The sequence below is a fragment of the Tarenaya hassleriana genome, unplaced genomic scaffold, assembly GCF_000463585.1.
Source record: "Tarenaya hassleriana unplaced genomic scaffold, ASM46358v1 Cleome2, whole genome shotgun sequence".
NCBI classification, from domain to species: Eukaryota; Viridiplantae; Streptophyta; class Magnoliopsida; order Brassicales; family Cleomaceae; genus Tarenaya; species Tarenaya hassleriana.
Window position 1 is genome coordinate 5,408,066 of NW_010965372.1, and position 22,417 is coordinate 5,430,482.

The window sequence follows — 22,417 nt, forward strand, 5'->3', positions numbered from 1 at the left end:
GGGGGGGGGGGGGGGGGAGAGGATGATGGGGAAATGGATTTTATTTTGTTTTTCCCACGGCCCAAGTGTAAAATACTCAATAGAAGCTCACAGAATCTGTCTGGCCCATTATCGGCTCAATTAATCTTCTTAATGTTTTGATCGTGGTAAAAAAAAAAACAATTATCTTATGTTCTCTCCCTATGTGTCAATTGGATCCCACCGATTCAAAGTGTCCATTATCAAATAATTAATGAGATATATAAAATATAAATATAATAAATAAATATGATTGTCGTCAATTTAATATTATGATCAATATGACCAAATATGACCAAAATTAGATTTCTGGTCATATAGCTTATAGTATATAGGATCACAGTTAGAAAAAAAAATATACATTGAAGTCAAAATAGCAAAATAAGATTATTTTTAACTGGTTGCATTATCAATGTTGTCCATTTTATATCTCTATCAATATATATATAGCAAAATAAGATATACACTCTTGATTGGATGTATTTCTTGTTGGCAGAAAAGCTATAAACTTCAGCAATTGAGATTTTAATTGATAAATGCATAGATCGTTTGCATAAAGATGTGAAAATACTTTTTTAACAAAAAAAATATGTGAAAATACAAATGCCAAGGCAAATCATTATATGTGTTCGGAATGAAATAAAAATTTCTATATTGGAAAAAATAAATTGATTAATATAAATTTCTAAGTCCAATAATGACCCCCCCAAAAAAAAAAAAACTGACTCAACTTTTGATGCTAACTTTAATTGTGTGGTTCGAAATGGATTCAAATCCCTAATGAGTTGGAAGTGACTTTTGTTTTGTTCCAATCGACCTCAGTAATTAATAAAATAATCTGACTTTGTTTCCCTCTAAATTTTTAATTAACAGGAGCCATCTTCAACTAATTATAATTAAAGGACGTTATTTTAATATTTAATTATTTTTAGAATTGATCTTAAAACTTGCATGACCGTATTGCATCTTGATTCTAAACATTGTGCAATCGCAATGTGTGGCGGTTTGTGTGATATTATAATCCTATTAAACAATCTTGAATTTAGTGTAATACACAAACTTATCTACATTAGTTTTCAAAAATATACAAAAAATTTTGAAAATTAATATTTTAGATTCCAACTTCGAATAAAATTTTTAATTATAAAATTATTATATCATAATTTATTTCAAATTCTACTCGGATTGATTTAATACTGTTTCCATTAAAAAAAATTGATTTTCACGTTATTTTAATTTAACTTTTTTTATTATTTCATATTAAAATTTAAAACAAAAAAAATAGATTATTTCCCATTCAAATATAGACGTATTTTTCTACTGCCTTGATTTTTAGAATATATACACTATACAAATATGAAACTTTAAAAAATATGAATATAATCAATTTATAAGAAAGAGAAGTAAATGAGGGGAAAAAAGAGAAAGAAGACAAAATAAGACTCAACCAACCACAGTGATGTGTGGCCAGCTATTGTAAAAGCAAAATATAAAAAAAAATAGAAGAAAGAAAATAAATAAAATGGAATAAAGTTGACCGATCCATGGTAGCCACAATTAGTGAGGGACAAAATTATATTGGACTGACCTTTGCGATATTCATTACCCTACATTTTTCTATAGACTCCCTTTATTCTTGAAACATCTCCTTCAATATTCATTCATCATTATTATGCCACTGTTCCCTAGCTGCCCTTGGCAAACATCCATACATACATACATACATCATGAAAGCATTATAAAATAAGCAAATGGTGATGATATTATAATTCAAGCCAATAATACATTTAATCTATTTTAAATGTGTACAATAATAGATTATTTTGGTTAAATTATTAGTTTTGATTCATCATGCAATATACAATATTTGCAAACTAAAATGATTCAATATATAATAAGGGTATTAATGAAATATATATTTACCTCTCATCATAAAGTCCAAATATGAAAGGGAATAATTAGTGTGATTAAAACAGTTTTTCACTAACAAGCGATGTGACGTCTTACTTTAGAACAAACAGTCTCTTCGCCATATTTTTCTACGGCCATCATTGTTCCTTCAGCTCCAACATAATACACAACTCAATTCACTGAACATTTGACTTTGAGGAAAATAATGGAGAAAAATATGACGATTTTCTTCATTTTTATCTCACAGCAAACTTAGACTGTTAAAAACAAATTAACGTATTAAGATTACGAATTAACGAAAATGGATTTATCTTACTACTATATAAGGAGAATTTTGGTATTTTCATATATAAATATCCATGCATGCATGCATGCATACGTGCATGCATGTATGTATGTATGTATGTACGTATGTGATAAGTTTTATGATTCTTAAACAGTGTGGTAATCTTAGCATGGGTAGGTATAAATTCCGAGACGATATATAGAGGTCTATGTCTCAAAATTGAGACCACATAAAAGTCTAATACGAGATGTTGTTGTATAAAGTCTATAGAAGCATATATTCATGCATTGGCTTAGAATTCACATCATACCGCCAACCAAAAAAAAAAAAACAAACAGAGCTTTCATAATTTCCGGATACATTATCTTATATATATTATTTTAGTATCTAATTTTGGATAACCTTATAATGTTCAGGTGGGATAGTTTTTTTAAATTAATTATTATTTTTCCACGTTAATCATATAAAAAAATACAGGCAAAGCTTCTCATCTGTATCAAACCAAACGAATCATCGATTATTTTTTGTTAAATTAAATTAACTAAATTTAAACTAAATCTGTATCAAGCATACAAGTAGATTTGAAAACGAAAATTTTTTGTTTATGTATAAAACGAAAATCTTTTTAAGAAATGCATATTTCTCTTAACAAAATCAAACTCACAATCCGAAATCATCAGACATATATATATATAGGACGAGTCATGTCTTTGTAGTTTCTTATATCTTCTATAGATTTTAATAGAATATACACTACAAAAAAACAGAAACAGAAAAAGGGTTACGTAATTTTTGCGTCACTCTTTTATATATTTGCGTCATCATTTTTAAAAAGTGACGCAATATCGTCACCAATTCAGATTTCGTCATCAACTTTGGTGACGCAATAGTGACTTAATTTTTGCGTTATTATTTGGTGACGCAATTGGGTCACCCTAAGATGACGCAATTACGTTACCATTTAGTGACGCAAAAGGTGATACAAATATTGCATCACTAAAACGTATTTTCGATCCAATTTTTTTTTATTTCGAACTCAATTATATACTCTAATCCCGATTTCTAACCTTCAACCGCGATCTTAAACCGAATAAGAAATTCTGAAATTGAAACCCCGACATCCACTTTCTAAAGTCACTCATTTTTCCACTACTCCAACACAAACACGCTTAACTTTAGAGTTTCAATTGACAAACAACCAAGTGCTTCAAGTTAAACTTTTGATACATTTCAACATTAATACATATGCATATATAAATATTTATACGTACAAATATATATACGTATATGTTTGTACATATATATACATACACAAAATATATATGTTTATATATATAATATATATTTGTACATATAAATACATACAAATATACATAAATATACGTTTATATATATATATATTCATATTTTGATATATATATATATATTTATATATAAATACAAGTATAGTGATGCAATTGTGTCACCAAGGGTGACTAAGTTGCGTCATCAAAAGGTGACGCAATTATTTGCCTCACCCTTCGTCATCTTTTTAAATGACGCAAATTTTGCGTCATTTTGTTCCTTACTGACGCAATTAGTTGTCACTATTGCATTACTATTTAGTGACACATTAGTGACGAAAATATTGTGTTACTATTTGCGTCACCATTTTAGTGACATAAATTTTGTGTCATCCTTTGCGTTATTTTTTCCGTGTTTTGTAGTAGTGATACCGGAAGAATTTGAAATTGCAATATGCAAGTTCTTGGTTATAACGGAGGAATAATTATAAAATTTTAGAAAGCTAAATTAATTTAAGAATGATAAAAAGGGGATTGATTTGGGATTGCTCTTGCTTTGGTTCTTGGTTCAACAACCTTCTCTTCTCTCATCCTCACGCCACTTCTTTTCCAACGAAGGTTCATGGTTACTTTACTTTTAATTATGTAATCAAGTGATAACCCCATTAATTGATTTTATGAATCTGTTTTGCCAATGATGCTTCATATATATATATATATATATATATATATATATATATAATTAGTGACGAAAATATTGTGTTACTATTTGCGTCACCATTTTAGTGACATAAATTTTGTGTCATCCTTTGCGTTATTTTTTCCGTGTTTTGTAGTAGTGATACCGGAAGAATTTGAAATTGCAATATGCAAGTTCTTGGTTATAACGGAGGAATAATTATAAAATTTTAGAAAGCTAAATTAATTTAAGAATGATAAAAAGGGGATTGATTTGGGATTGCTCTTGCTTTGGTTCTTGGTTCAACAACCTTCTCTTCTCTCATCCTCACGCCACTTCTTTTCCAACGAAGGTTCATGGTTACTTTACTTTTAATTATGTAATCAAGTGATAACCCCATTAATTGATTTTATGAATCTGTTTTGCCAATGATGCTTCATATATATATATATATATATATATATATATATATATATTAATTAGGAACATAATCTCAGTTGTAATAGTCGTAAAAAGAAAACGCTAATGATGCTTCTCGTGGTGGCGCTGGTGGGGGAGATGAGGACAAAGTAGTGTTAATTAATGCTTAATTAACACTAATGACGCGTCATCAAAGATTCTTCTGCACATTGAGCTTTATGTATTTAAACAACCAACCAAAAAAAAAAAGAGATGCCGCTGATCATTTATTTTTAAATTTGGGATGGTTCTACTATATATTGACTATGGTATTTCAAAATATAAAAAATAAAAAATCAGCAGATTATCACATCACTTGACGAGAAATCATAAGATATGTTCGTCATGATATCCACCTTATTATTTCGTTCAACATATCATGAAGAAACACAAACATCATATATATACATGTACATATACTGATGTAATATATATAATTACATATATATATATAGTCAATGATTCATCGTCCATGGCAAAAAGCTTCTTTACAAGCATCTCTATACGGATACATCGATCATGTTTCCCCCTTCAGTCTCCCACACCTCTCCACTTTTGCTTATACTTTTTCAATATTTTAACACCCATATCATTGATCGAAAATACTGCGTGTATATATATATATATATATATATATTACACATATTAACAGGTACGTTTCGGGAATTTACCCTTCGTATACATGGCCCTAACATTCACGTTACAAATTAAAAAAAATGATTAATGTGAAATAGAGATAAAAAAAAAAATTGTATCGCGTCTTTTAACGTATCATGGTACTGTCTTAGGATGTTAATGTATCACCAACCCACTGAGGAAAAAAAACATGAAGAGAATATTAGTTTAATGATCTCTTTGGGATCTTCACATGCAGTCACACACAAGTCAACTCTCTCTGTACTTCACCCTATAAATACCCGACATAACTACGGACACTCCTCACCCATCAAGACAAAACCCACATCAGAACACAACCCTTCTCTCTCTAGATCCCTCTCTCTCTCTCCCCGAGATCCATATCGATGGAGCACGAGGAAATTCCGTCAATGCCCTCGACTCCGGCGACGCCAGGGACACCGGGAGCTCCGCTGTTCGGAGGGTTAAAGGGGTATAATGGGAATAACAACGGAAGATATACACCGAAATCACTCCTCAAGAGCTGCAGATGTTTCAGCGTTGACAAAGAATGGGCCCTCGAAGATGGTAGACTCCCTCCTGTCTCTTGCTCTCTCCCTCCCCCTCCCGTCTCTCTCTACCGTAAGGTTCGATCGCTTTTCTGTCTTATACGTATCCCCTCTCTTTTTTGTTATATCAATATTTCGTTCTATATATATCTATATATCTCCATACATCTCAACCACCATATAGATGCGCATACATACCCGTGCGTATATTGTGTATGAATCGACCGTATATAATTACCTACTTAAGTATAACGATATACAATATCATATATATAAATGGAAATTCATTAATTAGGTGGGAGCTGAGTTCGTGGGGACGATGATACTGATATTCGCCGGAACGGCGACGGCGATAGTGAACCAGAAGACGAACGGTGCGGAGACGCTGATAGGATGCGCCGCCTCGGCCGGTCTGGCGGTTATGATCGTTATATTATCGACGGGACATATCTCCGGTGCCCATCTCAACCCGGCCATCACTCTCTCCTTCGCTGCCCTCAAACACTTCCCTTGGAAACACGTGACTTCTCTCTCTCTCTCTCTCTATCCAATTTTATTATAAACAATCTCATGTTATGTATTGATGTTGATTTTTGTTATGGTAAGACCGTACAATTGCACCGTATTGGATAGTGACTGACTAGGAACTTGTCTTTTAATAAGGTTTCCCAAATATTAAATTACATCCTTTTTTTTGTGTTGTTTTGGACCGCAACAGTTCATGCACCGCCTCTCAGTCACTAGCTTTATTATACTGAAATATAAAGAAAACAATAACAAACCCTAAATACAACTTGATCTAATTAACAGCACATGGTGGTGACACATGTATGTATATGCAAATGTAAAAAAGGTGCCGGCGTACATAGGAGCTCAGGTGATGGCGTCGATGTGTGCGGCGTTTGCGCTGAAAGGAGTGTTTCATCCGATGATGAACGGAGGAGTAACGGTGCCGACGGTGGGCCTCAGCCAAGCCTTCGCCTTGGAGTTCATCATCAGCTTCAACCTCATGTTCGTCGTCACTGCCGTCGCCACCGACACCAGAGCCGTTAGTTCACCCTCCTCTCTCTCCCTATATATATATATATACACGATTCTCTGATCAATCATATCAGAACATGTTAAGCTGTTTGAAAGCACGTGGGCAAGAATCTTGTGAAACGTGGAGGAATCTCCAGACAACGATTAAGATTGAACTCAAAGCCTTGTTTTTTTCTGTATAATTAACAGGTTGGAGAGTTGGCAGGGATAGCGGTCGGAGCAACTGTCATGCTGAATATACTCATAGCCGGGTAAAACACTCTGGATCATTCATTACCAGGTTTCGTTTCTTCCATGTTTTCCAGTTTGCGTTTAACATGTGCTGGGTTTTCATGATGTTTGTCCAGGCCTGCAACTTCTGCTTCGATGAACCCTGTAAGAACGCTAGGACCAGCTATTGCAGCAAACAATTACAGAGCCATATGGGTTTATCTTACAGCTCCGATTCTTGGAGCCTTGTGCGGTGCTGGAACTTACACGGCAGTGAAGTTGCCTGAGGAAGACGACGCACCACAGGAGAAGAGGAGTTTCAGGAGGTGATTGAAAGATTTGACCAAGAAAAGGTTCACGTGTGGAAATATGTTTTGCTGTGTGGATTTGTGTTCTCTATATATAGCATTGATATAGCAGAAGCTTATGTTTATGTATCAACATGTGTGTACTATATGGATCGATTGAAAAAAAAAATGCATCAGTTCCACTCTATTTGAGTGTTGATTTCCGGACAAGATCCAATCAGAGCATGCAAGTGCTTTATGTCTTTACATAAGATGCAGATTATAAGTGTTCTATCATAAGAAAGAATCTAATGCATCTTGCTGATCAGGTCATTGATCTGATCTTCACGGTTACCGGAATCGCCTCCTTCACTGAAAACCTGTTTTCTCCCATGCAAGCAATCCCCCTCCGGCTTGCTGAGTTTTAAGGGTCCCAGAAATTTCATAACCTCTACGAAATGTGGGCCGACTTTCGAGATTTCATGCACCAAGTCTTCCATACTGATGATTCCATATCTCCCTAGAGCCTACGACACACACACACACACATGTACGATTCGAAGACGAGTTAGAAAGATCTTGAAAAGCAGAGCTGATATCCGGCAGAAGAAGATTAGAAAGATCTTGAAAAGCAGAGCTGATATCCGGCAGAAGAAGATTAGAAAGATCTTGAAAAGCAGAGCTGATATCCGGCAGAAGAAGATTAGAAAGATCTTGAAAAGCAGAGCTGATATCCGGCAGAAGAAGATTAGAAAGATCTTGAAAAGCAGAGCTGATATCCGGCAGAAGAAGATTCTACTTCAAATGACAAACTAACTGCACCTGTTCAATAATGATGTTATCGGTGAGAGGAACTGGGTTGTTGTCCACTTTTGCATAGCCCTTCTTGTATATGAGTTCTGTTACATTCTTTAAATTCGGGTATCTTCAACAAAGCCAGAAAAAAAAAAAGCAATATTTCAAGACAATCGTAAAGAAAAAGAGAAACTTTGTTGACAAAGAATACTAGCATTGAAAGAACAGATGATTAGAACCTCGTACCCGAAAGTCACGTAAGGCAGAACCTTCAACAACTTCCGGAGTAATCCATCACTAGATTTAGCAAACACACCAGTGAAGACACTCCTTAATCCCAAGCTGTAAAGAACCTTCTTGGTTTTAGGGTGCATGTCATTCTTGCTGACAAGGGAAAATCACTAGTGTGAGGGGAAATTCTGGACACATACAAGAATCAAAGAACCCCATGGAAAATGTGAAATTTCAGAAATGCATATTACCCTTGTATGCGTATGATGAAGAGTAAGTGTGATTTCAGTTTTAGAGGTGAGGATTTTGGCTTCTTTATCCTTTGCTTCAGCCGAACAAGATCCAGTTCCTAACAGATTAAAAAAAAAACATAACATAAACGTGAAACAGCGCCCAAACCACAAAGCACAAAAGATGATACGCAATTTGTGAAGCAGTCCAACACACAGCAAAAACCAGACTCAACCCTGTGAACCATCGACAATTTCGAAGAAGCAATTCATTGATCTGTCGCTTTGCTTTCACTCATCCCATGCCCACGCAAATCAATGACAGCTATATGCATGTCGTAAGCAGATATTCAACAGGTGTTATAAGAGTTGAAACTGGAATACATAACATAATCCAATTTTGTCCAAAGGAGACATCAATATATGAAAGACAGACGTTTTCTAGCAAGCTTACAGTCTGCCGAGCTAAGCTTATCATGCCAGAGGTCTAGAAAAATGTAAATTCCAAATACAAACCCTAAAGCAAGATCATAAACTCAGGTTAATTCCAAACAAGCTGATAAACCCAGAGAAACAAATCAAAGATCAGACGAGCATTATCGCGTGAAATTGGAAAAATTCTAATAAGCAAAGAATAAACAACGATCGTGTAACATTCAGACATACCTTAGCCCTAAACTCAAGCACCAAATCTTCAGGTCGTTTGATGTTGGAAACTTTCCGCTTCTTCTTACCGTTATTCCCCAACTCAAGTTGCTTCTTACGGAGAAGAACAAGCTCATCCCTTTTCTTCCTTTTCTTCAGTATCACCTCTGGTATATACGCCAATGGTTTAGCCTCTTCTTCCGCCATCATCTCTACGCCCTCCTTCTTTTGACAAACAAAGAGACCTCTTACTGTCGGAGAAAACAAAATCTGACATCATTTTAGAAACAAAAAAAAAATGTTCAGCAATGTGATTCCTCTTCAATTGTGCAACTTTCCCTGTAAAACAAAACACAATCTCGAGTGTGTAGGGTCCGACATTGATGTCGAGTTCCCCAGTTGGTCGCGGAAACAGAGTGAGCATACATACATACCTGTCGCGAGGGAGATGGGGAAGGGGTTTTTTCTAAAATGCACTACTTGGAGCACATTAATTTCAGGTGTACACCTGAAAAAAAGGGGCCTGAAAATTTTTCAGCTTGTACACCACTTTTCGAAAGGAGATGATGAAAATGGTAAGACCATTTCCTATTGGACTATTCCTGATCATGTCGCGGAGATGAAAATGAACCCTCATATTGTAAGAGAACGAGGTGTTGGTCGACCGACCATGAATCGAATCAAGAGTGCCGGGGAAAAAAGAGGAAAGAAAAGAAAATCGAGGGTGAATCCATATGATTCAGAGGAGCCACTGTCACAGAAGAGGAAGAAGAAAGACAAGGAAATCGTTTTGCAGTTAGAAGATGAAATGTAAAACCTGTCATGAATGTATATTTCATTTGTTAACTGTTATGACTTTTTGTAAACGGCTTCATCGTAACTATGTTACGACTTTTTGTAAACGACTTCATCGTGACTATGTTACGACCATTTGAAAACCTATGCATCGTGACTATGTCCAATTTTAAAAAAAATAACAAAAAAGCTTAATAAAAAAAGGCAAAATCGAAAAAAGGAACAAAAGTCTGACAACTGGTGGCCATTCGATGACAACTGGTGGCCATTCGACAAAAAGCCATGTTTTGTCTTATTATCGCCCATAACCAACTTATTGCGACTCGATTATGACTTAATTACGACTTTGGATTTTCGGTCTAAATGTCAAAAATGTCGTTAAATTTGCCGGGTTTTCTGCAAGGAGTGATGAATACTGACTAAGTAAGTAGGAAAATTGACTTATAAGTCACATTTCAAAAACTTTTATACAATAATATAGGATTGGATCAAAGTGTTCCTATATGTTTAAGAAACATATAGGAACACTTTCAATCAAGTTGGTAATTTTTTTTTTCAAATCTTTCTTTTGTTAATTCGTGCCTTTGAATCTATTTCTAATACTTATTTTCAAGGGTTTCATCATCACTCGACGTAAAACTCGTCAAATTTCACGAATTTTTACACGATTACGACCAATAAAAGTCGTAATTATGTCGTAATATAGTCGTTTAGAGTCGTAACGTAGTTGCAATAACGTTGTAAATAGTTGGTTTTGGCCGATAATACGACAAATGCCGTCTTTTTTCAGCTTCAACTTCTTTCCCTGGACCCACCTGTCAGTAAAGTGACTTTTACTTGTTTTTTTGTTGACTTTTTTAATTTAACTTCAAATTCCACCCATTTTTTTATATGAATCATTATATGCATAAAAACTACTTTATTTTTGTCACTTTCAACACACAACTACTTTATTTCGACTTATGAAACTCTGAACTAACACAATAATGCAAACCGCGTTCCAAACCACAACAACACCACAACATGATTCAGAGGTTCAAAAACCACAACAAACAGCAAACCATGTTCCAAGTTCACAAACCACAAAAAAAAAACCATGTTCAAATTACACATACCACAACAAACAACAAACAACATCGAATTTATAACTCAGCATCTTTCTTCGTCTTCACCGTTCGGTTGACGAGTGCAACCATTAAACTCATCTTCAATGACTGGTTCTTTTTCATGTGGAATATGTGCCTGAATTGCGATTGTTCCGTGAAATATTTCAGCTCCTCCTCAGTCATATGGTTATGTAGAAATTCCACTGCTTCTACCGTGAAAACATTTTGACGGTACCTTCACTGTTATCTTGTTCATATCGTCAAATTCATAATAGAATTCAACTTTGGGTATATCAACAATCTGCAACAAAACATTTACGTTCATCAAATATATAACAGAATTCGTAATTGAATTCACTACGATTACTTATTTATCACTTCCTATCAGACACCTTGCAACTTTTAAGTTACAATATGTCATCATTCTACATCGAATTTATTTGACATTACTACAATTACTTATCTGTCACTTCCTGATTACGACCTTGCAATTTTGAAGTTACAAACATACATCAATCCAAATCAAACTTTGAACGAAACCTTAATTCACTACAATTACTTATTTGTTATTTTGTATCACACAATTTGCAAATTTTATGTTACAATCGTCCAAAATTTTAACGATTCTTTGTTTCCCTCTCTAATATTTCGGACTTTGTCTTCTTCAACCTAAGATCAACAAATGACAACCCAAACCTAATTCCTACACAAATTCAACTTCAAATCCAAACTCAAATTCAAAATTCTTACTTCTCTTTCACGGGAAGATTCTGAGCCTGTTGATGTCTCCCCCTCCGCCACCGACTGCGACTGCGTCTGGGTTCTTCCGACGGCCGACCTCGACCGTGTTGAAACAGCGGTTCCACTCGACGAAGCTCCTTGCATTCTCATCGTTTCAGAGGTAATCACACTTGAGTTTTCGATTTCGATTTCTCCCTCACCGATTTCACAACTCTCTCTCTCTCGGCGTTTTCTTTCTCTCTTTCGGCGGTTTCTCGATTTTTGTAAGTTCTGTGTAAATAACTGTAGTAAAAATGCCTCAATTTCCCTTTTTCTTCTGAATTTCTCTCTTTTTTTACTTTTTCACGGGATTTTAATTCCTACACGTGCGACTTCTCTCACACGGTTACGTATTCAAGGTTATTTGGTCTTTTCCATTTTTATTAAGGGCAAACCAGACTTTTGCTAAATCGTTATGTTTTTTAGGTGTACACCTGAAATTAATGTGCTCCAAGTAGTGCATTTTAGAAAAAAACCCGATGGGGAAGGTGATTCAGGTTAGGTTAAGGCTTTTGGTCGCGCGCTCCGCGATTGAAGTGAAGATAAGTTTTGGGCTTTAATGGATTGTTATAAATGGGCTTGAATGGGCCGATACACGAAAATAAAAAATTTATTTTCGAATTAAAAATAATCTGGAACTATCAAAAAAGTAAAAAAAGCAACATAACATATAGGATCATGATTCATGAACCTGTGTATTGGTCATTGATGCAGAGAGCTTACGGTGGGGTGAAACACAGAGGATCATGAACCTGTGTATTTTGGTCATTGAATTCCCGATTACGCAACATTTTGCCGTTGAAGAAGCAGCCAGAAGATCTGTCTGCGTCTTCAAACGAACCTTCGTCTCCTCTCGATCCGATCGCGTTACACCTCTCTCCCCCTCTCTGTCTCTCTCGTTTTCTGTTTCTCGGGTACCAAATCTCTGAGGAATTGATCCGGCGAGAATCGTCGTCGGATTGTATCGGAAGAACCAGAGGGGGACGTTTTACCCGATTTGGTGAACCATGGATGTGCCTAGCTCCTGGGACGCTTTACGCAAACAGGTGAATTTCTGGTATCCTTGATTCTTGTTTGGTTGTTGAGAATCTGCGGGAAGTTCGGTTTCGGGCCCTAATTCGTAGCCAGTAGGCTGATGACTCTATTGAGGATGAGATGGTTGAAAATGCATCACTTTTAGGATTTGGGTTATAGAATATGAGCTTGGTTCTTCCGGGTTCGGTTTGGATAACCGAATTGAGACCAATTCTGGTGTCGGTGGGTTTCTTGGAGGACATAGTTCTGTTCAATCTAACTGCAATGTTGTAGATATGGTGTTTGGTGGAGGATATGGTCTAGGTGCTAAGCTATTGTTTCGAAAAAGAGGAACGAAAGGATGAATTTCACATAGAGGAGATTAAGTTCTACTCGTTGGTTTCATTTCGAGCTGGTAATGTAGGGGAAAATCACGGTGCTATAAGGCATGCCCTCCGCATTTGTGCAACGATGTAGAACAAAGCCCGTGAATTTCTCAAGAATTCTCTCCTCATCCCATGTTTACGCATCTGGTTGTTTAGGTGTTTTCGGTTGTGATGGTTTAAAGCAAAATGGTTGTGTTTCTGCATGTGACAACAGGCTAGAAAGCTTGAAGCTCAACTAGACGAGCAGATGCATTCATATCGTAAACTTATCTCATCAAAAGTTTCAGCAAAGTCAGATGCTGCAGAGAGTGATCTTGAAGCTGGGATCGATTTGCTCTTAAGACAGCTGCAACAAGTAAACACACAGATGCAAGCTTGGGTTTCATCAGGTGGATCAGAAATGGTCTCGCATACCTTAACTCGCCATCAGGAGATTCTTCAAGATCTGACACAGGTACTGCCAGATTTCTCGCCTTGTACAATTGGTTGATAGCATTACTATCTGAGAATTGGATAGCTACATTGTTCTTTAGCTGGGTGTTTTGAAATGGAATAGACTGTCATTTCTGTCATCAGTTTGGACTTTTCTTTTGGACCCGTTAAGAAACTTATCCTGTGTTGTAGACCTAGTACTGTAGTGTAATCTAGTGTTTGGCTCGTTTTGAAATTCAGGAGTTTCACCGACTTCGCTCCAGTCTTAGAGCAAAGCAAGAACATGCTTCACTTATCGAGGATTTCCGAGAGTTTGACCGGACACGGCTAGACTTAGAAGAGGGTGTTGGCTCTACAGAACAAGCTCTGCTCAAGGAGCATACATCAATTAACCGCAACACAGGGCATGTAAGTGGACCATGGCTTTCAGTAGTGTATTTGATTTCATACCTTTTATTCATGCTTGGATCAGGGTTTTCTTCAAGTTCTATGTCATTCTAGGCTAAGGAATAAGATAAACTCTTTTACCTTAGGAGTTCTATATAATATATTACCAACCATATTACATCATCGCAGATGGATGGCGTCATTTCTCAAGCTCAGGCAACACTTGGTGCACTCGTTTTTCAACGTTCAACTTTTGGAGGCATCAATTCAAAGCTAGGAAACGTTAGCAGTCGTCTCCCGACGGTATGAATGCTTCCATTTCTTCTTTTCTCTCACAACCATCAGATTTTCGGTAGTCAGTTCACATTTCACAACACTTCACCAGTGTATCTGAGCAAAACCCAGAGAACAAGTTCTGTTCTTTCTTTTTCAGTACAATGACTTGTCCCTTGTCATAATGCTACGACATCTCAAACTCGGTACCTTTAAACGGATGCAGGTGAACCATATTCTCTCGGCGATAAAGAGGAGAAAATCAATGGACACCATCATTCTATCGCTTGTTGCAGCTGTATGCACGTTTCTCATCTTCATCTACTGGCTAACCAAGTAAGGTTCATGATTTTGGTTCTTGTGGCTCACGTCTCCTCCATCTCCGTCCCCTTCGCCAATGTCAATATGCACCCCTCGGTGTCTCGCTCCCTGGCCCGTATCTATCTCCTCTTGTCGCGTGTCACTGCTATATCCCCCCAGAGTATTCGCACCGTATATTCTGTCATAAGAACCTTGTTGCTATACCATCAATGTCTGTGAAGACCCATCACCCAAAATTTGTATACAGCGTTTTATCCAGTGATTTGATCCCATAAAAAAAATGCAGAAAATTTCAATATACACGTATGCGTAAGGAGATCCGTATAGTATCTAAATCCCCGACTGTAGGAAATGACTGATTAGGGTTTGTCTATGAATGTTTGATTAGACATGATACAAGTTCATGGGTCTGTCTGAATAACAATTGATCCCTACGTGGCCCATTCACCATTAGTCTAAAATCATTGTTAACGTGAATGTTTTTCTTTTTTTTTTTTAAATTAAAAAAAAAACTATGGTAGAGGTTGAGACGACAATGTAATCTTGGAGAAGATATAATGTGTCGAGAGATTGATTAGACAAATGCGAAACCAATCCATCAATTCCCACGTACAGTGAAAACCATCATATTTCTCGTGCTATGTACGTGAATGCTTACCCTACCCCGGCCCCCATGTATGTCTTTTGTGGCTGTCGCCTTGTTACTATGTAAAAAAATATATATATAAAATTATTTGGACCGAACATCGTATACTGGTCATAATCTTATCACTTTTATAAGATCATGTTAAATCTCTATTTCTATGGATAGAAAATTCGTGAACATTCATCCTCTAACCAATGGCGCCAATTCCCAAACCCTTTCAAGTGTCTTCTTGTCTCTACTATGATTTTTTTTTTTGTTTTGGAATATTTGTTACCTTGTAATGTTACTAAATAAACAGAAACATAAAACTATTTAAAAAGAAAAGTAGTAATCTCTTCATTTGTATATAGACTAACATTTGGACAATTATTATGTCGTGCTTTTCTATATAGCCTACTAACCCCCATGCACGAGCACTTCCACTAGCGCCTTCTTTCCACTTCTTTTGAAATAAAAAAGGAGAAATGATAATCCGGTGGATTAATCCCTCATTCTTTTTTTTTAAATATAAGAACGTAAATACCACACTATTTTCTACGTTACATATATATGTATATATATATATATATATATGTTAGATGAGATTTGACAAAAGATATATGGTTCAAAATCAGACTTTAAATACCTATGAAGATGTCGGCCATCTTTCACCGCCCCGCCACCACCTTTCGGACCATTTCCACATCAATGTTTCACACTCTTCTCATTGAGAATCTTTTGATTTAGATTATACCCTATTTTTATATAATGATTAATGATTATACACCTTATCTCCATAGTTGTTATTATTGCTATCGGCGTTTTCTTTTTTTTTTTTTAAATTCGAAACGTATGGATTCGGTTTAGTTAGCGAGTAATTTATTAACACACTCGAGGGCTCGTCGTAGGACCAAGCGAATACATTTTCAGCATTTTGTCATCGCGTTTAATTACATAGAAAATAAGTATTTTTCTTTGAACAGGAACACATCTAATAGTCTAATTCTGCTGAAACTTTAGGAACAAAACAAATATATATACACACATAGGGAATACAAGTTGAACTTTCAATGTCAAATTCCAAAAGATTGCTTCCCAAGGGACGTGGAGTTTGAAATAGACCCTTTTAAATATTAAATAAAAAAACCCACATAAAATAAAATATTATATGTGGTTTTTTTTTAATATTTATATTAGATTATTTGAATCGCTCTAATAGAACCGCATTAAAAAAAAAGGCCAATTTGATAGCACTCACTACAGTTTAGTAATATTTTATATTAATAATTATTTCAAATTAGTAATTAACGAGAGTCTAATATACCATATCAAATAAATTAGCAAAGTAAAACTAAAACATACATATGATTTATGGTTATATGTATGTGATGCATTGTATCCATAAGCAAAGGCTTAATTCAGGAGACAGGATGTGTATATTTGTCAATAGAAGTGTGTTGACATTAACTGCAGCTAATTAAAGGAAAGAATATGAAACTAGAGAAAGGGATTGTCGGGGAGATTTGATTGGCCTCTTAATCTCTCTCCAATGTGCTAACTCACCTAACTCCATAAAGAGACAACTTCTTTTTTTAAAAAAAAAAAAAATATTCTTTTTCTCTAATTTGTAGATAGTATTTGACAATGTGTGTTGGTGTTGTTATATTAGACTCTTACTAAACATTCATTAAATATTATATTGGTATAGAAACTCTGACCAAATATAAGATTGTATAATTAAAGCTACACTAATCTCATCTTAAGATTTAGCTCATTAATTTGCTCCAGCATATCAAATGTGTATAATGTCCTAGTAACGTGCATGTTGATGTTCATCTCTTTGTTACTTGGATTGAATTCGAATATATATACTATTGAAGATTTTTATTATTTAAAGTTTATGGCTATAATGTATATATAGAACATAAAAAAGGTATAATTGTATTCAATTCTTGTTACATAATATAAATAACCAAACCATACACAAATTTTACTATTATATGAACTCTCTATATTTTCCGATTATGAATTGTTACATAATCCGTTTTTTTTTTTACACTTGTTGCGAAAATGGTGCAGAAAAAGCTACGGCACTGCATAAAGATGCACAACACAAATAGGGCGAAACTATAAAACCAAAAGCATATTCTAGTTAAAGGAGAGCCACGTAATTATTGCATTTGTAACATAATTAATTAGACCCCTAACATGAATAATGAAAAATGATTATTTTGTTTGTGATAGTGATATAATGAAAATGATTTTTTTTTTTTATAAAAATAAATTATGATAGGTAGTGTACATGTTCGGTGTCTCTTTCTAGTATATACCACTACTGATACCAACATGGTACACATGAGTGTGGCTGTGCATCTTAGGTCAGTTTGCACACATCAAAGGTGTCCCCTTTTTTTTCTATAGCAATTATAGAAAAGGTGCAATGTCCTTCCATAAATAGATCACTCCACATCGACATCTTTAGACTTGTTTGCATCAATTCACATCTCACTTCCCTAGTTTCCCCCATATCCACTCCCACATCTATATATACACACACACATAGAGATAAAGAGTCCCAAAAGCTCTCTTCACATAACCACCAGATGGAAACGATCGGGAAACAAGATCAAGATTCGGGTCATCGCGATCTTGAACTCGGTCTCACCCTTTTGTCCAAAGATCCAGCTCGAGGGCCGGGCTCTTTGAAACTCGGTCCGGTCGGTTCTTCTTTAGGGTTGATCGAGACCTCAGGGCTTCGCCAGTCGAAGACGGAAGAACGAGGCGGTGGGAATGATCCGAACGAGAGTGATCCGAGGGTGTTTTCTTGCAATTACTGCCAGAGAAAGTTCTACAGCTCTCAAGCACTCGGCGGCCACCAAAACGCTCATAAACGCGAACGCACGCTCGCCAAACGCGGACACTACAAGATGGGTCTCTCCTTTTCTTCTTCTTCTTCTTCTCCCTCTTCCTCCGCGTTTGCGTTTGGCCACGCGGCGACCAGATTCGCGAGCATGGCCTCACTGCCTTTGCATCGGTCAACGAACAGGTCAACGCTAGGGATTCAAGCTCATTCGACCATTCACAAGCCGTTCTTCGGACAAACTGCCAATTACACGGCGAGTTTCTGTCATGTATTCAGACAAAACATTCACCAGAAACCGACGGTCGGAATGATCTCGCCGGAGAAAATTCACGCCGGAGGAGGTACTAGTAGCATTGCTACGAAGATTGAGAATGGTGGACATTTCAAGAGCATGCATGAAGATCATCAGTTCAATAACATCGACTTGACTCTTAAGCTATGATCTTTTTTTTTTATTCTTCTTTCCACTCTTGTTACATTTTTTTTTATAATCTCGTAGCAGATTAAAAAAATCACCCGATTTTTTTCCTTGGTCTCTTTCTGTTTGGTGATCGATTACATGATATGATTAGAGCTTCACTAATAGCAGAGTGTATATATATTTCAAGATTCAGTCGTGTAATTCAAGATCCGAGGGTTTGATGTAAATATACCAAATAATTTCAAGTTATTTCATATTGGCATTAAAGATATTGGAATGTAACCGGATAAAGTATGTTTGTCGATTAATATTTGTTTAGCTTTGATACGATTAAAAGCATATACTATATAGTAGATGACATATTGAAAGCTAAAGATCTAAGATTTTTAAAAAACCATATAAATAGATTTTACTGGTAATTCTAGGAAGAGAAATTTACAAGTGGGGAAAACCAAATAGTAATTAATAAAATGAATAAATAATGGATTAATTACAAGTATAGGAAAGGGGGAGAGGGAGGAATCATTTCATGTGTAGCAAAATGTGTCCTACGTAATAAGCATTTATTATTGGTCCACTATATTTGCACCGTTTTATTAGGCGTGAAAGTTAATTTATTCAATCTATCTTATTATTATGTTTCTATCTCCCCTTTCCGTCCTTTTTTTTAATTGTTCTCTCGATAAAAGTTATGTATATATAATTAAACCATCAAATCAAAATACTTCACACTATTTCAAACCTAATTATTCATATATTTATACATATAATATGTTTATGAGAAACAATCGATCAAATAAGTTATAATCAATAAATACATAACCCTACACAACCGATAATGTTTTACTTATATGTCTAGAATCTATGGACAGGAAACGTTTATCTACGCACTATCAAATGAATAAGATCGGATTCGAATACAGCATTTATAATATATATATATATATAGGATTCGAATATAACATTTATAATATATGTATATAATGTTAGGGAGGGAGGGAGAGAGAGAGAGAGATGAAGTGGATACGATGTGGTAATCCAGGTGAGGACCCACTTGTAGTTAAAAGAAAGAGACAATAATCTACAAGTGAAAGTGTTTCATTGACAGAGGTTGTTGTTCGTAACCCATGTGACAATTATAGTCAATAAAGATGGCCCTCTTTAATCTAATTCAGTCACATCAAAATTTGTTTCCCTTGTTTTTAAAATTATTTTTAAATATGACAATTTGTTTCTATATATATATATATATGTATGTATATGTTGGTGAGAAGTATCTGTTAGTAAAACACTATCTAAGGATTTGGTGAATTATTACTTAGAGATCCTGTGAGTTTTCAGGTGGGTCCAAATCAACTTGATTGTTCACACTAATGCTGTTTTTAATATCATGCTAATCATTTCATTAGCAAACAAGATTTTCCTTAAATCAAGATGTTAACGATGCGGAAATCTGGTTATCATGCACCATAATTACCTCACAAACCTCACATTATCCACTACGTCACATCAACACCACCCCAACTCTTTCATACACTTGAATAGTTGAGTTTCATTACTATATATAACAAACTTTTTTATACACTTATAGTATTAAAAAAACCCTTTTAATTAAAAAAAAAGGTGGTCAATAACATTATCATACAAAATTTCAATATTTACCCGTAATTTCCAAAATACGATTTAAGATTTCAATGTAACATCAAACATTACAAAAAGTGACTACACGGGTATCTATCTATATCCTTTGCGGCTCAATTTCCAATCCTAAAGGGAAAGAATTTCTGTAGTTCAGTTGGGTTGTCCTTTTTGGTTTTTGGTGTTTCATTATAAACCCTAACATAAAAATAAAATCCTTTGAAACTGAAGAAACAAGGGGTAAAAGGTAAAAAAAACAAAAAACAAAGGAGTTGCTCCACCGTTAAGGAACACCAAATACAAGAAAGAAAATTGATTTCAAAGTCACCATTCGGCCCAAATCTGAGCAAGAACTCATCCATTCTTTCAGTACCTTGTGCAATGAAGAGTCATCATTAGGCAACCAACAACAACTATGCTATCTACCTATAGTTACCACTTAGAGCCCTAAAGATGAACAGACAAGCTCCACCCACATGGTAAGTGTACATGCATAATGGTATTTGCATTGATCATATATATATATATATAGGTTCATGTGTACATATATAAGCACCTTTCTTTGAACAGGGTTATGTGAATGCATTTGCATTGGTTATCATATATAGGTTTGTGTGGAGCATGCCGGCCTACAGATGTATGTATGTATGTATGTATGTATGTATGTATGTATGTATGTATGTATGTATGTATGTATGTATGTACGAGGACATGTACATGTGATGAATATGTCGCACGTGAATCTTTATTATGGACATTCCATGGTATCAAAATGCCAAGAAGGGGAAGACATAAACCAAGTCTAAGTAAAAACTAGACAACTATTTCTGCCAGAAGCAAAAGGTCATAGCCCGATACATTTTGACGCCAAGAAATCAAACCATGCGGCTACCACAAGATTCACAGATTCATATTTTATTTTTGCTCTATGTAAGATTTAACCGTTTCCATCCATCTGATATGCTCAGCTTTATCTTTGTTCTTCATGTACTGATGCAAGAAAACAGCAAGGTCATCGCCTATACCTCTTTCCTCTAAATAATCGTAAAGCGAGTTCTGCAGCTCATCGTCCAATTCCCTGTTCAACAATCAAAGCCAAACATGAATTCCACAAAATCAGGAGAAAAACATGAATCTGTTATATGAACAACTTCGAAAGTTTCAAACTTTCGAAAGAATGGATTATATCAATCCAGGAATCAGCAAGGATAGATTTTTGGACATGAATGGATCCTATTGGACATGACTATCTTGACCATTTCTATCCATCCATAGACCTCATTTACTCTGAAAAGGCGATAAGATCCACATACTTGAATTCTGGCCCAACATAGGGATGCTCTGAACTCTTCCCATGCCTACGAATGAAGAGGTTTGATATTTCTATGGTATCGGGCCAAGCAGAACACATGATCTCCAAGGTTTCACCTTCATCACCTTTAGAAACATTGACAATGAACGTAATGTGAAGCTGCACTTCTTCAGGTTCACCACTAACTGGAACTGAACCATCTATCATGGTAGCTTCAATTTTAATATCTTCATTGTCCCCAAATTTTCTTTTCAAACTAATCCACTCCTCCCCTGGTCGTTCATCCACTGTGAATGGACCAAAACTGGAAGTAACCTGCGGTTTTGTGCGTATACAAGTAGACAACGTTAGCATACAACACAAGAGGACGCATCAGAACGAGAAGAAAGAATCTTCAAAAGACTACTAAGGGCAAAAAAAAAAGAAAAAAGAAAAAAGAAGAGCAAATTCCTTCCTTTTAGTTTCTTCTGAAGTCAAACGAGCAAACCCTTACAGGGAAAGCAATCACGGGATATACCATCTATAAACAAAGGCAAAAAAAAGGTTCATGTTTTTCCTACCCGTCAAGTAAAAGAGTAGTGGACAAATCGACAATTTCCAGACACAGATGGCTCTTTTCTTCAGGAAAGGAACCAACGTTTCCCAAAGAAAACGCATTATATCAGAAGATGGTGAATTTCCTCTCTTTTTCCATTTCCCTCATAAGATATCGTTCCAAATGCAAAAACACAGCTGAAAGCAATTCAACTGGGCAATATATAAATAGTTCGAGCCCAAGGAATGGACATGGGGTGGGGGGGGGGGG

The 22,417-nt window shown here is 35.5% G+C and overlaps 5 protein-coding genes across 6 annotated transcripts in view; 3 read left to right on the forward strand and 2 right to left on the reverse strand.

Moving 5' to 3' along the window:
• Nucleotides 1-5,567: 5,567 nt before the first annotated feature.
• Nucleotides 5,568-7,566, forward strand: LOC104812435 (aquaporin NIP6-1). The gene is made up of 5 exons (XM_010539582.2): nucleotides 5,568-5,898; nucleotides 6,116-6,340; nucleotides 6,674-6,868; nucleotides 7,051-7,112; nucleotides 7,209-7,566. Exons 1-5 carry the CDS (start codon nucleotides 5,659-5,661, stop codon nucleotides 7,399-7,401), a joined length of 915 nt encoding a protein of 304 aa, XP_010537884.1. The 5' UTR covers nucleotides 5,568-5,658; the 3' UTR covers nucleotides 7,402-7,566.
• Nucleotides 7,536-9,759, reverse strand: LOC104812434 (60S ribosomal protein L7-1). 2 transcript variants are annotated; one of them, XM_010539581.1, is made up of 6 exons: nucleotides 9,694-9,759; nucleotides 9,281-9,484; nucleotides 8,636-8,733; nucleotides 8,400-8,537; nucleotides 8,181-8,283; nucleotides 7,536-7,885 (listed from the first exon to the last, which is right to left on the reverse strand). In XM_010539581.1, the coding sequence occupies exons 2-6, from the start codon at nucleotides 9,467-9,469 to the stop codon at nucleotides 7,667-7,669; spliced, it is 747 nt and encodes a 248-aa protein (XP_010537883.1). In that variant the 5' UTR covers nucleotides 9,470-9,484; nucleotides 9,694-9,759; the 3' UTR covers nucleotides 7,536-7,666. The 2 variants fall into 2 exon arrangements, with proteins under 2 accessions (XP_010537883.1, XP_010537881.1); XM_010539579.1 differs by having other exon boundaries at nucleotides 9,281-9,529.
• Nucleotides 9,760-12,655: 2,896 nt separating this feature from the next.
• On the forward strand, nucleotides 12,656-15,011 carry LOC104812436 (Golgi SNAP receptor complex member 1-1). The gene is made up of 5 exons (XM_010539583.1): nucleotides 12,656-12,986; nucleotides 13,555-13,794; nucleotides 14,013-14,180; nucleotides 14,349-14,462; nucleotides 14,659-15,011. The coding sequence occupies exons 1-5, from the start codon at nucleotides 12,948-12,950 to the stop codon at nucleotides 14,770-14,772; spliced, it is 675 nt and encodes a 224-aa protein (XP_010537885.1). The 5' UTR covers nucleotides 12,656-12,947; the 3' UTR covers nucleotides 14,773-15,011.
• A 2,824-nt stretch (nucleotides 15,012-17,835) lies between these two features.
• Nucleotides 17,836-18,915, forward strand: LOC104812437 (zinc finger protein 1). Its single transcript, XM_010539584.1, has one exon. The coding sequence runs from the start codon at nucleotides 17,982-17,984 to the stop codon at nucleotides 18,681-18,683; it is 702 nt and encodes a 233-aa protein (XP_010537886.1). The 5' UTR covers nucleotides 17,836-17,981; the 3' UTR covers nucleotides 18,684-18,915.
• A 2,105-nt stretch (nucleotides 18,916-21,020) lies between these two features.
• LOC104812438 (uncharacterized protein At2g39795, mitochondrial-like) overlaps nucleotides 21,021-22,417 on the reverse strand; it is a 1,941-nt gene continuing 544 nt past the window's right edge. Inside the window, exons 2-3 of the mRNA XM_010539585.2 lie at nucleotides 21,614-21,927; nucleotides 21,021-21,378 (exon numbers count right to left, since the gene is read on the reverse strand). Of these exons, the coding sequence (XP_010537887.1) occupies nucleotides 21,216-21,378; nucleotides 21,614-21,927 (477 nt within the window). The 3' untranslated portion in view covers nucleotides 21,021-21,215. The remainder of the gene's footprint in view (nucleotides 21,379-21,613; nucleotides 21,928-22,417) is intronic.

Excerpts from the sequence above, each read along its gene's own strand:
- LOC104812434 (XM_010539581.1), bottom strand. The coding sequence starts at position 9,469 with ATGATGGCGGAAGAAGAGGCTAAACCATTGGCGTATATACCAGAGGTG. Across the intron at positions 8,284-8,399 it reads CTGCCTTACGTGACTTTCGG|ATACCCGAATTTAAAGAATG; the intron begins GTACGAGGTTCT and ends GCTTTGTTGAAG. Across the intron at positions 7,886-8,180 it reads ATAACATCATTATTGAACAG|GCTCTAGGGAGATATGGAAT; the intron begins GTGCAGTTAGTT and ends TGTGTGTCGTAG.
- LOC104812436 (XM_010539583.1), top strand. The coding sequence starts at position 12,948 with ATGGATGTGCCTAGCTCCTGGGACGCTTTACGCAAACAG. Across the intron at positions 12,987-13,554 it reads GGGACGCTTTACGCAAACAG|GCTAGAAAGCTTGAAGCTCA; the intron begins GTGAATTTCTGG and ends ATGTGACAACAG. Across the intron at positions 14,463-14,658 it reads TTAGCAGTCGTCTCCCGACG|GTGAACCATATTCTCTCGGC; the intron begins GTATGAATGCTT and ends AAACGGATGCAG.
- LOC104812435 (XM_010539582.2), top strand. The coding sequence starts at position 5,659 with ATGGAGCACGAGGAAATTCCGTCAATGCCCTCGACTCCGGCGACGCCA. Across the intron at positions 5,899-6,115 it reads CCGTCTCTCTCTACCGTAAG|GTGGGAGCTGAGTTCGTGGG; the intron begins GTTCGATCGCTT and ends TTCATTAATTAG. Across the intron at positions 6,341-6,673 it reads AACACTTCCCTTGGAAACAC|GTGCCGGCGTACATAGGAGC; the intron begins GTGACTTCTCTC and ends AATGTAAAAAAG.
- LOC104812437 (XM_010539584.1), top strand. The coding sequence starts at position 17,982 with ATGGAAACGATCGGGAAACAAGATCAAGATTCGGGTCATCGCGATCTT.